This window comes from Aptenodytes forsteri, unplaced genomic scaffold, assembly GCF_000699145.1.
Source record: "Aptenodytes forsteri isolate BGI_AS27 unplaced genomic scaffold, ASM69914v1 Scaffold255, whole genome shotgun sequence".
Classification (NCBI taxonomy): Eukaryota; Metazoa; Chordata; class Aves; order Sphenisciformes; family Spheniscidae; genus Aptenodytes; species Aptenodytes forsteri.
The window spans coordinates 8,112,226-8,129,966 of NW_008794888.1; the positions used below are offsets into that span (position 1 = coordinate 8,112,226).

At 35.2% G+C, this 17,741-nt stretch overlaps 1 protein-coding gene across 2 annotated transcripts in view; it reads left to right on the top strand.

Moving 5' to 3' along the window:
• Window positions 1-1,027: 1,027 nt before the first annotated feature.
• The window catches only part of PTPN4 (protein tyrosine phosphatase, non-receptor type 4), a 77,825-nt gene continuing 61,111 nt past the window's right edge, over window positions 1,028-17,741 (top strand). Inside the window, exons 1-6 of one of the 2 annotated variants that reach the window (XM_009274979.2) lie at window positions 1,028-1,189; window positions 7,662-7,769; window positions 11,828-11,870; window positions 11,968-12,046; window positions 15,986-16,030; window positions 16,276-16,328. In XM_009274979.2, the coding sequence (XP_009273254.1) occupies window positions 1,052-1,189; window positions 7,662-7,769; window positions 11,828-11,870; window positions 11,968-12,046; window positions 15,986-16,030; window positions 16,276-16,328 (466 nt within the window). In that variant the 5' untranslated portion in view covers window positions 1,028-1,051. The remainder of the gene's footprint in view (window positions 1,190-7,661; window positions 7,770-11,827; window positions 11,871-11,967; window positions 12,047-15,985; window positions 16,031-16,275; window positions 16,329-17,741) is intronic. The other variant, XM_009274978.2, reaches the window with a different exon arrangement.

A 17,741-nucleotide genomic window follows, 5' to 3' on the forward strand; every position in this document is an offset into this window, starting at 1 on the left:
AAGACACTTTAATTTTCTATCTCAATATATTCTCTACTTAAGTTATAAAACTTTCTGTTTGCTTACGCCCTTGTCAAAGGACGTAGAAATAGTTTGCTGAGTGTATAATTAAGTGAATCACAGGCCCTGATCCTGCGAAGTACTTAAGAAAGTAACTAGTATCGTTGGATAGGGCTAATAGCATCAGGTGTGCACATAAGTACTTTGCTGGACTGGGGTTGCGGGATAGTCATTACAATCTTAGTTTTGAAAAGTGAAAGTCACATTTCAACTCTTGCATTTTATTTATCAGCACTTAGTGCAGGGTGTAGACTTCTGTTGGTCACAGTTCCTTATTTGGAGAATAAGAATTGTTTGTGCTTCCAAACTAAATATGTAAATCCAATCAAATTGACCTAGACAGAAGATTCAGTAGTTTGACAAACCTTTATCTCTTCATGTTGTAATTTAAAAAAAAAAAAAAAGCAATGCTAATGTTTATCGCTGTGTATTCTCATGTCTAATTGTTATACAGTGAATGCACAAGCTTTGCAGAATAATGCATCAGAATTTTTGTGTATTTGCAGTTCTTTTTTCTGCATGCTTTTTCTCTGAAAGGTTTTTGGTGCAAGCACTTTTTTTTTCTGTTTTGCACTGAAATTAATTACTTAATTCTCTCTAATATTGGGAGCCTAGTAGCCGTGATGCCCAGCAATTACAAGGCTTTTTGAAGTGAAAATGCTGTTCTGAATCTTATTAAAGCAAACAAACAAAAAATCCAACCCCCAAAACCCGCACAGAACAACCTTAAAATAGGGAGGGAGTGGGCAATGGACAGAAGGTAAAGGACTGAGTATTTTGGAATAAGGTTGTGTTGTAATTTGTAATACATTGTTTCGTTATTGGATACCATGAATTTAGTACTATTTTTTCTTTTGTCTGTGATGGAGTTTTTTAACAATGGACTTGCTGTGTGTTGATCTTTCTTTGAAGTATGACATTCTTGCATTTGCACTTTTTGATCTCTTTTAATTTTATTTTTGTTTTGCCTAAAGACTGTGTGTGGACAGTAATGACCGCACGTTTCCGATTGCCTGCTGGCAGAACCTACAATGTACGAGCATCTGAGCTGGCACGAGACAGGCAGCATACGGAGGTGGTCTGCAACATTCTTCTCCTGGATAACACTGTACAAGCTTTCAGAGTTAATGTAAGTAATTTGCTTATTGCAAATCAATATCGCTGAGCTTGCTTTCCTTTGCTGGACTTGTATGGCTAGAGTTTGACTTTCAAAATAGTGTTAAGTACAGAATAGAAGGGGAAGTTATGTTCAGGCAGGCATGCTTGTACACGTACATAGTAAGTCACTGTGAACTTAGTCATTCTGGCATCCTCTACAGTACTAACAGATCTTCATTTCAAAATTGAATATACAAAGCATAGTTTATTTCTAGTAATTTTGTTCATGGGCTAAAGTTGTACAGTGGAAATGGAGGGCAGTTTTGCCCCTGAGTTGAATGAGAAGCGAGCTTTTGTTTTACTCCGTTCTGGTTTTTGCGTTTTGAGCATGGGTAAGGCATAATGGTAACTCTTCTCTTGACTGTGCAGCTAACTATGTTCAATCACGTGTATGGTTATATTTGCTTACAGCTATCATCTTAAAGTATCTCTTTGCTTTTTGCTTTTCTCAGATTATATTCTTGTTCTGTGATTTCCCTCGCTTAAACTCACCACCTTCTAATGCACTAATGAGGATGGCAGGAAAGAAAATAGGAAGCTGGTTGCTGAATGCGGAGGACTGTTACTGGGAAAAATGAATAACTTTTATATATGAGCCCGGAATTTAAAATAGGTTATTCATCAGATTTTCTAATCTGTAATCCTTGATAAGGAGTTAAAATGAAAATGTTCATGATTTTGTGCATATGTTCATGCAAGTGCAACCATTTCTTTCGACTTCTTGAGGAAAAAAAAACACAAACAACAAACAAGGACTTCACAAGGAAACATTAAAGCATTTAAAGTGATCTTTGTGTGAGAAGAACCAGAACTCAACAGGAAAGAAGCTGTCAGGTGTCCTGGGGCAGGAGAACTCAGCTTTTACTTTATAAGCTATAGAATTGATGACTTCTGTGGAGAAAGGCTCAATAATGTGATGGTAAAAGTTACAGGTGGCATGATTATTAAAGTTTTTCAAGAGAAAATTGAACTTCAGCAAATGGAGTGAAGGAGTAGCTCGATATCAAATAAGGTTGTGGGACTTCAGTGGGGAAGTGAGGGAGAAACTGAAGCAGTTTTCAAATCTGTGTAAACAAGTTTAATTTGGACTTTGAAAAAGTTGTAACGCTCAGAAATTATATTGGATTCTGATATCCAGTGTTTAGCAAGGATATTGATACTTTTTAACGTTTTAAGGAAGATTTGTGAGAGTGATTGCATTTCTCTGTTCTGTAATCAGGTGGTTAGAGCCTGTGCAGCCTGCAGCTGTCTATTAGAGGAGTGAAATCTCTGTTACCTAGCAAGAACTGGCAAGGATCCAGTGTTGAGTGGCTTAAGATTTAGAGGTAGACTTGGTGGTTATTTATTTTAGATTTTTGAAACAAGATACAAGGTTTTGGGATGTTCTCTTAAGGCATTTTTGTAGTTCATTCAGGAGCTATTTAACTTTTTGGGACTTCTGAGTAGTTAAGGGTGGGAATTTTGGATGATGGAGCTGGGGGAGGGACAACTAAAGACTTTAATTTATCAACATCAAGCCTCATCTCCTTTCTGGGATAATTTCTCCTACACACCTTTTCCCTTTTTCTCTACAATATTCCACTGCTCTTCTATATCTCTTATCTTCTCATCCTTGCTAACAGGTCTATACTGCGTGCCACAAAGCAGTATGTGCAGAATGTAGTTGGAGACAAAGCATGAAAAGTGCATCAGAAATTGTAAATGTTGTGTTTTCGGCTTTCAGGTGCATGAGTTTTCCATTAAAATGTCTGTCTTGCAGTTTTTTGTTTGTTTATAAGAGTCGGCTAAAATAAGGAATAATTGTTGTATAGTAGCTATGGGAGGTTATGCCTCTTTTTGACGTAGGTGTTCAAAATCTGTATGTTAGAGAATGCTAGTGTCTCTCTAGAGTAGAATCACCAGTTATAAATCCTCAAATGTCTGTTCTGTCTCTCCCAAGAAAAATTTATGTAATATGTTCTTGTCACCTCCCTAGTGTACTAAATACTTTAGTTGCATGGATCATGCTTTACTGGTTATATACATCAGCCTGCAAGTTTGTCCATTAAAACTGAGTTTAGGGAATAAAAAGGTCCCTTGGTGCTCAACATTTTGATCTGTTCTTCAATCTGTTCTTTCAAAAATAGGGAGTAATAAAGTATTCAATCATAGCAAATATATGCTAACCTACATGGTATACAGGTTTTCAGGGTTTATAGCTGTGTTTTACTTTATTGTGGTTGACGCAATACTTGGCAATAAATATTTATGGAATTGTTTTCAAAATAGGAAGAACAAAGATTACATCAAATAAATTAGCAAGTTTTTTTTTCTTCTGGTGATTGCTATAGGTATTCTGTATGCTAATGATTGTAAAGCTTAATCATGTGGAGTATGCAGCGCTGTATTAATAAAAATGTACTCAAACGCTATTTCTTCTCCAACAGAAAAGTTCTGATCACAGACAATGTCTCTTGATAATTTGTGTGACGTGTTTTAAGTTCACATTTCAACCAGCATTTTCCATTGATCTGCAAAATAGGCATTCTTTGTGCTAAGCCTTACCTTGTATAGAGCATAACAAATCAAATCAAATAATCCCTGTGGACTGTAGCCAAAGGTTATTTTGGTTGCAGGCAGAAGAATCAGTTGGAACTAACCTGTGCATATGTTTGAAGAGTAGAAATCCCTTCTATAAAATGCTCTGTTTACCAAATTAAGCACTACTTCGACCTGAAAAGCATACTTCATAGAAAGCATAGCTGGAAGAAGTGAGGCTGACTTGAGTTAATAACGTGATCAGGATGATTTGTGTTACTGTAAACCTGCTTCTTCAAGATCAAATTGCTTTAATTGGTTTTAATTAATTGTTTAAATACTTCAAATTGCATCTTTTCCGTGCAGGCTGACTTAATTGTATTCCCTGAAAGCCAGTACATGGATATGGAGATCACGCTAAACTTGAGGGAAAACTAAGTCAAGGTAGATGGGATGAGTTGTTCTGTGAACAAGGCTAGTGGGTTAGCAGTCATGGACAAACGTTCATATTTGGAGCCTTTATTGTCTCAGAATTCTCCTCAAAGTTAATGAATTTACACTCTAATGGAAGTAAAATCTAAAAATCTGTAAAATAACCCAAACCAAAACAAACCCACACACACACCAACCCCCCTGTAATTTAATCTTCAGCATTACTTAGTTGCTTCCCTTTTTTCGTTGGCCAAAAAAATAAATAGCCTGCTTGGAAACTTTTTTTAAAACAAGATAACTTTTTGCAAAGCTCACATAAGCTGTAGGGTGAAAGGAGACAGTAGTGCAGCGCTGGCTGTTTGGGGATGCGCTTGCTTGAGTTGTGACACGAGTATTGCGGTGAGCTGTGAGAGGAGAGGTTCCGGTGTTGTCATTAGTGGAGGAGCAGGGCAGCCCTCCTACAGACCTGTGAGCAGCAGAGCCGTCTGACCCCCTCCAGGAAAGCCTGGGATCTATCATCCTATTCCTCTGTCATCAGAAATCCAAATTTGTTTGGACTGGCACAGCAGCAGTATCTCCTGGTTGCTGTAGATGTGGCCAGTTCTGTAGCCCAGCAACAAAACCAGAATGTCAGTAATATAAATTGGGAAGATTGTGGTGGTAGTTGGTAAGCAGGCATTAAAGCTATGTAATTGCAGCTGTTTTCCTAAATTTTCAAACATGGTGTTTGTAGACAGCTAACAATCATTTTACGATTAGAGACTAACTGTAATTACATCTAGTGGTACTAGATGTTAGTCACTAGATAATAGATACTTCATAAAATGCAGTTAATATATTGATGTCTAGTGTTGATGTCAAACTTGTTCTGAAAGGCCAAAATTTGTTAGATGTTTTGCCTCCAGCAATGACTAATAAGAAGTACACATAACATTCTTATCAACATTTTTTCTGAATTGGAATATATGTTTTGTATCTACCTACTGCAGTTTTATGTTGGATAGTTCCCATTTTTCATATATTTTTCCATTATTCCCTGTTTTAAGAGAAAATATTAATGTTTAACTTTATCTGTAGGAATAAAGCGAGTTTCTTTTTATGCTAATCCACATTTATTGGCTTTGCGTTTTTATTTAAAAAAAGGCAAAAGTAGAAACTTGTTATCATGCTTTTTATAATTTATAGCAGCTATTCAATGGTTATGATAGTATTACAAATATTGTGGACCTTTCACAACAACCAGGATTGCGACCTTCACCTGCTCTGACAAGCTGCAACATCATTATATAAATATCAGAGATGGGTTAAACGGAGGTCTGGTTTTACTAGATGCTTATCTTTATTTTGCACTGAGTAAAACATTGTGATCAAAACATGCTTCGTGTTGAAACTAGTCTTCTCTTACTAAATTTGCTGCTCTATTGCAGGAGAAATACCTTCCTTGCGGTCGTGAAATGATGTTCTGTATTACTAAATTCAAACCGATCAGCCAGTTCTAAGCTTTCTCATTAGGAAGCATCTATTCAGATATTTAAGAAACAGTATAAATTCTCAGGTTTAGTTTGGAAAAAAGCTACAGAATTGATATCTGCATGTTATTTGAGGAAGTAACATGTCAGCTGTGGTAAATGTAAGCCTAAACTTGGGTTCCAAACGTCTCCCATTTTCTGATAGTTACAGTCCTAAGTTCTTAGTTTGAGTTCTGATTTAAATCTGCATGGGGAAAAATGCCAAGAAGCAATTAGTGTTGCTGTGTAATTTTAAAATTAGTTTTATTTGCTGAAAAAATTGTACTGATTACTGGTTTACTTCAAAATATATCAGAAACTCCTAATTTAGTTAAAATGAAAGAGGCTATTTTTGGATTGTACATAAAAATTGCCTTACGCATTTATACTGTTGTGTATTTATTATGTTAACATCTGGGGTTTTTTTTTTTTGTTTGTTTTTTGTTTGTTTGTTTTGTTTTCTTTCAAAGGAAATATAGCAATTCTTAGATCGCTTTAACTTAGCCAAATTTATATGGGGCCTGAAATATATGCCTTACGTAATTTCAACTTAAATATGCAGAGCTATGGTTATGATTGTCCTGCTGGGATCATTTCAAGCATAATTTGTTGATAAATATTTTCTAATTTTTTTTAATTATTATGAAATAAATTATCAAGCTTCTTGGGAGTTTTTAGCCCCCAATAAATGGTTTTGACAGTTTACTCAATTTCAGTGTAACTTCAGCTGAACAAAAAAATGAGTTTGATAGGATGCTCTTAGATGTTAACAAATGTCTGAATGTGATTTATAGATTTTTCTCATATATGGATATTAATGAAATTCTTGCAACCTTCTTTTGACCTTTTCTGTTTTAACAGCTGTAAAAGTACTGTTATATAATCTCTAAGAAGTGAGGTAATTTGGGAGCAGAACAGCAGGTTTTTTTGGTTTAAAACTTAAAATATCTTATTGCCTACAGTAAACAAGGCAAAATGTATCAAATCCACTGTAGTATCAATAATACTTGGCACCTAGAAGATTGTTAGAAGCTTGCTTGGTGCCAGAGAAGTAGAAAATCTGGGTGGAAAATGTATCAATCATCTCTTTCATCATTTTTTTTTGTTTGACAGTTGTTCTTGCAGACTTTTTCCTCATCTTTTGTACTTCAGGCAGCTATGACACTTTAACTTCTTTGGGTAACTCTTTTCAGATTTCACCAAATGTATTTATTGAGTCCTGTCATAATGGCACACTCAGCGTTCCAATTACTGTGTTGGCAGTGTTTTCAGGTTAGGCAAAAAATTGCTAGGTACCAACAACTACACATTCTTTTTATATCATTTTGTGGGTAAGATTTGTCCCTGTAGTAGAAATAAGTTTGTTCACTTGTCTCTGAAAAGCAGTGTTACTGTTGTTCAGTTCATTTGAATTAGTTCATTTAGAGTGAAGTAGTATCTTTGAGAGAACGCATTTAAATGACACTTCTCAGTTAGATATTTGGCTGCTTCAGCTGTCTATGCCATTTAAATTTGGAAACATTTTCAACATGCTGGTTCATTTAGATTCAGGAATAGATTTTCAAATAAAATAAGTAAGAATAACTTGTACAGACCTGTACTTTCAAATTCAGTGACCCAAACAAGGCTACAAAGTTGTCAAATCCTAGCCTTTTTTCTTTTCTTTTCTTTTTTTCAGTACTCCTTTTAAATATCAAATTTGGCTAATGAATAGCTTTCAGGAATAATCATGTAGCTAGCTGAGAAGTGAGAAATTCTTACTGTCAGAAAATGACAAAGGGGAAAAATAATAATTCTTTACATATGTTTCAAAAAGAGGGATGAAGCTCGTTTGAAAATAATGCTCCTGGGATATACTTCATGATACTTAAAATTTAGGCTACTAGAGCACATCTGAAAGAATGTGTATGTGCTCTGCCTGCCTGAAGTCTGTGTGTCCGATTATATATTTGTTCATTAAACAATATACGTATTTGTTCTCTGCAGAAACATGATCAGGGACAAGTTCTATTGGATGTAGTCTTCAAGCATCTCGATTTGACAGAGAGAGATTACTTTGGTTTACAGTTGGCTGATGAATCTACTGATAACCCTGTAAGTTGACTCTGTTTTTAAAATACGATTTTATAAATCATAATCATGTTCTTCACTGTGCTCTGTGTCATTATAAAGAGAAGTAAATAGAAGCCATTGCAATATTGTGCCATCTCCAACTGTGTCATTTGAGTCACTGGGTCAGTATCACCTTGCAGTTACGATAAAAGTAAATGTTAATAGTTACAAGTTTGGAGTAAAATGTTGAGATCTGTGCTTATGAAATAATACCTTAAAAGGATATTGCTTGTTTTATTGTATCTATTTACTAGACTGCATGATCACTGTCAGTTGGGATAAGAAATAGTAACTCTTTTTAAATTTTTTTTTTTCATTAGGACTTACAAAAAAATGAGGGTTTTTTTAGATTGTCCTGTACAGTGTTTTTGTTTCTAGCCCAGATACCTGGTAGGTCTTTTAATAGTGCTTCATATAGTCCACTATCTGACAAGGGCTGTCAGCTCATCACCTTAACGGAAAAAGGAAGGGACTCCTTTGAAAATGAGTGTTTATGATAGTTCATGTGCTTTAATTGAAAGGAAATCCCATAGGACTGAAACTTTGTAAATAGCTTTATAATTCACCAGTAGAAACTAATAAATCCAGCTGTAATGTTCAGTGGCTGTAATAGTTATAGCTGTACTGCTGAGATCATGATTGCTTGAAGAATACTTCTTGAATACTTTCTTTTATAGGTAACAAATGTTCAATACTTGTTTTAAAGTGCAATTTAACGAAGTATTATTCCTTATTATACAGTTCTTTACCTAATTCCCATTATATGCATGTCACAGTGATGGGGTCTAAATTTATCTCCCAACTTGTGTGTCAAAAGTAATTTTTGTTCACAAAATGTGCAGAATGTGATCTACAGAGTTAAGTGACACTGTAAAGTGTTAATAATTCAGTAACTAAGGTGAATTTCAGAAAGTAGTGCAACTTTCTCTGATAAGTGCAGATTTGGTCTACTGTTTTACCGTCAAGAGTGACTGTTCTAAATAGAAGGAATACTTTTTTATCTTGCTAAAAGGTTGGGGTTTTTTCTTTTTACTTATTTTTAACGTAGAAGAGGAAGAAAAAAGTCACAATCCAGCCATAATTTTTCTTCTGCCTGAGTAGTAAACTGCTTCCACATTTCTTTCTTCTCTAGAGCAAATTATTCTTAATTATATTCTTTTTCTAAATTCTGGTAACATTAAGATTATTAATACGAATACAGCTGTATAGCACAGTTGTAGATATTTAACAAAGTTTTCTTTTGTAACTTTGTGGATAGTTCTGTTAAGACAGTGGCAAGCTGGCCTCATTTAATCTTTTTATTCTGAACTTTGTTTCCAGGCTGAAAAGACATAGGCATGCTATAGAAAAGGCTGAATTATTTTTCAGCTTTGTTTAAGAAGTATTTAATTGAATATCACTCAATATTTTACTCAACACTCAGAAATTTGTAGTGTTTCTCATCCTCATTTATCTGTCTTTCCAAAGCTTAGACCTCTAAGCTCTCTTATTTTAGTTTATGTATTCTGGAAGCAGCTGAATACAACACTGTAATAGAAAGGATCTGGTTAAGAGTTAGTCCGAAAGAAGAATGACTTCACAGCTATTTGATATAAGCACATGCTTTAAAGGTTTAGTATTCTTTGACTTCTAAATATTTTGGCTTTTCAGCACATACCTAGTTGCCATGAAAACAATGTGTCAGAGCTAAATAGAAATGTTACCAATATTAGTCATGTAAGCTTGAAGAATTTATGGGTTTGATGAATTTCAGGTTTTACTTTTACACTTGGTTCATTTGGACAAAGAAACCAGATTGGATTGACAAATGTTCTAGTTACTTGTGAAATAATGCAGCAGAATATTATTAAGATATAGTCAGTACATCAGGAGATAAAGGTGATGGGGAAAAGAGGATTCTGCTGATTGAGTGTGAAACCTCTATCATTGTGCCTAAATGTGGATCTCATAAACTGCACAAGCTTTATGTTTTTGTATAATATTAATGTCACAGTAAAAGTCAATGCAAGAAAGCATTGATGCTGTGTACAGCTGGAGTGGTGTATTTGGCTAGGGTCTTGGGCTGTGGATGCCTGGAGCAATGCTGAGAAGGGGGTATTGGTGCATAGTGGGTGTGAGGGTGTGCAGCGAATACTGTCAGTGTGGGTGCTGGAGCGCCCTTGGCAGGAGGGAGTGAGGCAGGGAACGTTGCTGGGGGAGGAGAGAGTACAGAAATGACTCTTCAAGGGACTGGGGTACAAACTTCATGGATCCCCAAATCTACCTGCCCCTCAGACTTACTGGGATGTAAATGGGATAACATGTTGCTAGCAGCACCTTGATTCATAAAGTTCTGGTACTTTTGCCTAAATCCTGCCAACTTCAGCTTCTTTACAATATTAAGTGGTTTAACCCTCTGCAGTTTCCCAGAGAGAAAATCACCTTTTGCATTTGGATCCAATGATATCACTTGAAAGCATGGATATTGCCTGTTAAATACGTTTCCAAAAAAAGTTACACTTCTGTAGTTTGAGCTATGCTAGTACATACCAAATTGATCTTTACAACTAGAAGGAAATGTAAATGTAAGCTTTTCTGCTAGGCATTTCAATTCCAGGTTTTCTGGATTAACTGTAATCTCGAACAGTACTTTCCACACAAAAAAAAAAAATCAGAGGATTATCAGTCAGATCTGTGCATTTATCAGACATGTTGTATTATAAACCCTTGCTTAAAGATACTCAAGTATCTTTCACCATGTTTTGAAAGATTCTTATATAAAATTCATGTGTATCCCTGGCTGGAGAGTCCCTTCTTAAGCCTTTACATTTAGTCTTAAAAGTTAATTAATCCTGTGTGAGTTGTTTTTGAAATAATCACTCTCTTTAAGTTATATCAAACTGTCTCTTTAGTTCCTCTTAAGTCATCTACTACAAGGATACAGCATTTGGATGTAGTCATCGTTATTTGTTATTCCCAATGAATAAAATGACTCAGAACTAACTTCAGAGCCATAGTGTGTGTCAGATAACTCATGTACCTCTGTGTGTTTGCTTCCTCCTCCCTCACATGAGGGGAAGAAAAAAAAAAAAAAGCCCTGTGATAAATGTGAGGTAGTTACATTCCATACAGGGTTAGGTCTCGGTCACTTCATAGGAACTGTGGCCATATAACCGTTTCCTGAGGCTTGTGGGCCTGCACTGCAAGGCAGGATGAGGAATTGAACCATATTTACAACAAAGATAGATTTATGAGTTAACTGAACTACGTTGGTATGTGCAGAGTCTGCTGGGTTGCTGGTGGGGAGTGTTCTAAACAACTTGTAGGGCTTTCTGGAGAACCATACTTCCCTCTGAAATTTGCAGCGTTGATTTTTATAAAGATCTGTCTGTACTTCCCCACAGTACCATTCTCCCGTAGAGACGATAAAGATTGGGTGCTGTTTGGTAAAATTGTTCTGTAGTCCTTAATCCAGTAGGCTGAGTGCTGAGCCTCTGGTTTCCAAGATCCCAATTAGTGACTTACCAGAAATGACACTCAGGCTGACAATTTGAAGGGAATCTGTGAGCCAGTGGGACCAGTCCCTGGATGTGTCAGAACTGCAAAATGCAGAGTCAAATGTACTGGAACTAGTTTAAGCAAATTAACTTCAGAGTTGGGTAAATTAGCCTGTTTCTAGCTCTTCACTGCCACAGTTAGTTCACCTTGGACAATCAGTTTAAAGAGTAGCTGAAGATTGTTAAACACACCATAATTGAGTTCTAACCTCTCTCAGGATCACGTGACAATCATAGAACCAAGTCATAGTTGAATTAGCACTGTAAGAGACAGATATTTGGACAACAAAGGTTAATCTCGGGGAAAGAACAATAATATCAACTGTTGATGATAATGTTGGTGTCTTTCCAGAATCAGTAAGAAGACTTTGTATGCCAGTAAGACATTTTGGTAAAAGACCAAGTAAAAAGTAATAGAAAAAGCAACAGTTACTTGATGGATAAGGCTATAATTTGTACTGTTTTGTTTCTCTAAAGTTGGTGTTATAATTTGTCTTTTTCCAGAGGTGGTTGGATCCAAACAAACCTATCAGGAAACAATTAAAAAGTGAGTACATGTATGTATTTGGTCAATTCATATATCATTATTATGCTGTTTTTCCAGGGTACCCTGATTAATTAGAAATAACTTTTCTTGACCGTAGGAGGATCACCTCACGGTTTGAACTTCAGAGTTAAGTTTTTTGTAAGTGACCCAAATAAGCTCCAAGAAGAATATACAAGGTAGGTCTAATTAATTTATCAATAAAACATTTTTCTAGAAGGCTTATGTTTAAGGGGAAAACTGCCATTAATTTTTTTAAGGTATAACATGGAAATTTTCTTTTAAATCATTTTTGTGTCATATGTGCAAGCTTCTAATTTTTGCCTAATAATTGCAGATATGAACTATGCAGTTGCACCAAATCAATATAACAAAAAGCCTCTGTGAATAAATTTACCAATTTATATGCAAAGTGACGTAACTACATGAAGAAAATACTACCAAGTAGAAACAGAAAAGGGAAAATAGTGAAGAGAGGAAAAACTTAATCCCACTATTCACCAATGAGTACAAATTTAATTTCATCCTTACTTGTGTTCCCCTTTGTGATTAAAAAATCCCTGAGCTTTCTGCTTTTTTTTTTCTTGATGCCACTCCCCCCACCCCTAATTTTCTGCTTGGCACTAATAAAATTAATCTCTGTCTGTATGGTTGTAGTCCTAGCTTGAAGCATGTAAGTTTTTTTGATAGCAGTGTGTTGAAGTCTGTTGAAAATGCTCAGTGTGAATCAAGATAGGAGGCTTGTGAGTTGCAATTAGTCCCTGAAGAAATGCGTCAAATTTTCAATATTCTTAATTAGTTCTGGTCCTCTACATAACTGGCATGATTTGACAGATGGAATTTTTGGATGTCAGCCATTCTTGAAAACAGGTCAGCCTCATTCAGAAAGCAAAATTTAAATTATTAAGGATAGCTTTAGACATGTAAGTACCAAAACAGTGAAAATTTGAGTTCACATTTGTTTTGTCATATTTTGGACAAAATTTTACACACATCAATGCAGATAGAATTTACTAAAATGGGTCCCAGAGATCCTGGATCAGGCTTTGTTTTATTGAAATACTTACTCTGAGAAAATTTGGCAATTTACTGTATGCAAATAATGAAAAATGTGTTATTCGAATTAAAGGACAATATGTAATATTCCTGAGGAGATGGAAAAAACAGTAAACGTTGATCAATATGAAGTAAACAGTAAAGAAAAGAGAGAACTGTTTACTTTAGATGTTACGCTGTAAACACAAAGCTATAAATACAGCATCCTTTTAGATGAGAAATAGTGTATGATTGCCGTATCTAGGTCAGCTCTGCCTTTTTTGCTAATTGCCCCAATTGCCCTTGAGAAAACTCGTTTGTATTTGGAATTATTATAAAGAGAGAGTTATTATCCATGGGGTTTTTTGGAGTGAAGTTAGGACGCCATGTCACACATATGGGGTCCTTTCATGTAATCCGTATTTGTCCCTTAAAAAAGAAAAGAAAAGCAACAAAGCGCGAACTTCTGACAATTCCAGCTCAAGCTGAGACTTTTCAAAGATGCTCAGTTTTTATAAATTTCGTGAAAACAGAGGAATGAGTCAACGTATGAGGCAGTATGAATAGACATCAGGGAAAGGTTCAGTGCAAGCTCGTGTCTTATTAGACCTCTGCAAATTCGTGTGAGGGAGGCAGGTTATGAATGCCCCAGGTCAGGAAAGGTCAGTGGGAGCTCACCTTGTGTTGGAGAGTGTAGCTTTAGGAAACGGAGCTTCGTTAGTTCTGCTCATGGCAGAAAGACTTGCTTATTAACATTGACTCCAGTTAGCAATAACTCTGTCTTACCCTTTTCTAGATACATATATATGTATAAGGAAGATGAAAACATTGTAATGCAATGCCATCTTCATTGTTTTAGCTGAATTTGTTGTGCAGGCTTTTGCAGATCTACATTGCTGGAGCTTCTATTGATTGCCCCTTTTGCTCAATAATACGCGAGGCTTCCGTGTTCAAACTGGGGTGGTTAGCTAACAAGCAATTAACTTCACTGTTTGCTGAAAACACTGGACAGAAAATGAACTTTGCTTGGTGTCCCTTAATCGTGAGGTCCCTTAAGTACCGTGGAATATTTCTAATAAAGCATTACACCAAAAACAGTAAAATAAAATGAAGGTGCAGCTGCACATACAGAATGTTTTTGTCCTACATTTTTGCAGCCCTAAATGTTAACAGGAAAAATAGGAAAAATTTGTTTGATATTTGTGGAGGGATGCTCAAGCTAAGCATGTGAAGCACATCCTTTTAATATATAAATTTAACTTGTCATTTATTGCTTTTTTTTTTAACAGGTAAAGAAATTCTGCTTTATCTGTCTCTTTTTTTCGGTTTCAATATGCATTTTAAGGTGGAAAATGAAACAGTATTTTGAGGTCTCTAAAGCCTGGCTAATGTCTCAGTTTTAACTTCTTGAGGTTAATACCATAAACTAAGCTTCTTGCCATTCTGGTCAGTTAGAGAACCTCTAGACAGTTTTGGAGGAGTTGAGCACATGGGCTAATGTCTTTGCTTGTCAGTTTGCAAGTCTTTCCCTCATTTTCTTTCAAACATGGAATGTTTTACCTTTCCACCATACTTAGCTTGTAAATGATTGGATTTCTGTGTGTATATTTGTAAATGTTTGTGGAAGTCTTTAAAGTGGTAGTTAATCCACTTTCTGAAGACTACACAATTATGAGAGGTCATATTATGTGTAATAAAGTGATATATTTTGTTTTTAATTTCTTAGTGCAAGTTAATATTGGGAAATATTTAATGTTTGGTTTCAGTTGAACTTGAACTAGGTGTTTTTAATAAGTAATTTTGATGAATGTTTATAATGAATGGGTATGGCTGACTCTCTACTTTGGAATCAGAACTACAAGAAGGAAGCCAGATGATTTTTATAATAATAATAACGTAGGAGGTCCCAAAACAGAATAAATTTATGAGAAAGCAGGAATGATGTTTAAATTTTCCACTCAGTGAAACTTTTTTTTTTAAATAAAAAGGCATTAGAGCCTAAATTCTACAGCTGCTTTTATGCCCTCTTATAAGGGTTTTTTGCTGAAAGTTTAAGCTTGTGCTAACATGCTGCCATCTCAGTAAGTCTTGTCTGTTACCCCACTTCAATCTCTGTGTCAGTGGAGGTTTATAATAGGTGTGATTTCCACTTGATATAAACATTATACTTCTTTGAAATTGTCTAAAACCTTTGAGTGAAATATGAAGGAAGCAAATTGAATGAACAAAAGATTCATTCTGAGATGTTAACAAAATATCTGGGTTTTGTTGGAGAAACAAAGGAAGCAATTTAGAGGGAAATCTGTTTGCAGTTTCAGGCTTGTTGGGGTTTTTAAGTTACAGTGTTTCTGCTGCCACTGTTTGGTGGGAAATAATTCTTGTTTTAAAGTGTTCATCTGTTCCTTTTGCTGTTTCCATCTCCTTCCTGATTTGAAACAGTGGGCATGGGAAGACTAGATGAATTTCTAAAACAAGCTTTTCTCACATCATAATTAAAGAAAATGTCAAGGGAAGTCAGTTGGAAGGCATTTGACATAAGAGAATCCACAACTTTTATTTAAGAATGTAACTCCAAAATGCTAAGAGTAATTCTTTTAATTTAAATGAAAACAGAATAATACCAAATACTCAATGAGAATAAATTAATTTTATCTACCTGGAGTACAAATCATTCTTATTAAGGTACCTCCATACACAAATGCAAACTTCAACTTTTCGTTGCCATATTGAATAGTTCTGTTGTTCACACTTACTCATCACGAAGGCACTTCTTTTTCCTCTTTTGAAACTTTAAGTTCAGCATAGGTACTGGAAAATAAAGCAGGTAGAATGTGAAATTTGCAGCCTTTTAGTGCGATATGATGTATATCTTCATAGCCTGTAACTAGTTTAATTTACAAAGTTGTATTATTGTTTTACTAATCACAGTTTAATTTCTTTGCCGTAGGAGGTTAAGAAATAGCATGCAAAATGTAAAGTTTTAGTTTTGCACTAACTGAAAGCAAAATGCATTAAATTGATGAAAAATGGTTAAATAATTTTATTTTTAATTACAGTGTTTTTGTTTGTTTTTTTTAAATAAGGTACCAGTATTTTTTGCAAATTAAACAGGACATTCTTACTGGAAGGTAAGACATTTTTGTTGGGTTAAACATTAAATGCAACTTTGGTTGAGAAAAAGTTAATGGTGAGGGATTTTACCTGCAAAAATAAAAACATATTTAAAATAAATTACTGTTTATGCAAGTAGAAGTGTTTATAATAATTATCTGTCCAATTTGTTCATAGACTATGAAAGATTAGGCTTTTCAGAATAACCAATTTCATATGAAATATGTAATTTTTTGTGTTTCTCATTTTAAAAACAAAACAGATTGCCCTGTCCTTATAATACTGCTGCTCTTCTGGCTTCCTATGCTGTTCAATGTAAGTATAATTAGTATTCATGTATATGTTAGTACTGAAATATACAAAAAGCAGTATTGATTAGTTTCTAAAGAATGTAGTTTGCATAGCATTATATTGTGAAGTTTGTGGACATGATGCTACTTTTCTCATGATTAAGGAAATATGGTTGGTTGGGTTTTCTCCCCCAGCATGTTTTGCTGAATTAGGTATGGAAAAAATACTAGTAATGCGCTCTGCTTTCCTTCTTTAAACCCATGCAGTTAAAAACCCTGAAACAACCTTCTTGTATTTCTCTGTATTCTGAAGTGTGCGGTTGGGTTTCTTCTTGAGAATGATACTAAAGGTTTTTTTTAGACACTTAAACATTTTTAATGTACCATACAGTGAACCTCCAAATAGGTGTGGAAAAGGGAATTCTGGTCATATCTGGCCAAAAAGTTCAATACCCATCTTGTCAATTTTAAGCCATCCACTTAGTAGATAAGCCTTGAGGACTGAGATTTAGTCCTCTTCCTCTCTCCCCATTTCCTTCATAAATTTAAATTGTTCAGTGGGGAAAAAAAAAAAACCACAACAACCAACCAACTATGAGACTGTTCAGCACTTAGTTCTTGAAATTTGTGATTGTCAGTTCAGTTTTATGAGCAATCTTGATATATCAATCTATATTCCTGTGTTTTTCTGCTATTAAAGATCCTTATATCTACATTTAGCACTAGGTATACTTTGTACATATTGGAGAAATAGTGTCCATGTTAATCTTCTCAGGGAAAAAACGTGTAGTAATGTTTTATGCATAGTTTTGATAAGTGGTCACCTTTTTCCAGATCAATCAATAGAGCAATTTCTCTTAAACAAAACTCCCAAACGCCAGCTACTTGGAAATAGATATGTACTGCAAGTGCTGTCATGCCTTAGGGATTTGCCTTAGGAGAGATGAAGTATTTGATAACAAAGCAGGCACTATGAAAAGTTTATAACATTTTAAGCTTTTAAGAATGCAATATGCTTATTTTTCAAATGTTGTGGAAGTGGTGGGTGTGTGCAGTGCATTATAGTTACATTTATATATGAGATCCCACTGCCCATAAGTTCTTCCGTGTGCAGACCTCTGTCTAATGATTTTCTGTGCATGCCTATTACTAAACTCTCTCTGGGTTTAGCTCTTGGGATTCTTTATAAATACAGGTAAATAGCAGATGTAGATCTTAGACAGTCTTGTATTCTCTGTAGTGGATTTTAGCAAGGCATGCACTCTTTATGAAACCTGGTCCCATTTTCCAATTTTTAAATTATTTAAATTAGGATCTGTTTCTGGTGATGCAAGTGCCCCAGACTTATTTCCTAGCATCCCTTCACTTGCTTATCCTCCCGCTTCTCAAGTGCGTTCATCCCTGCCCCATGAAAGTGTCAGTAGGCTTGCCCAAGACC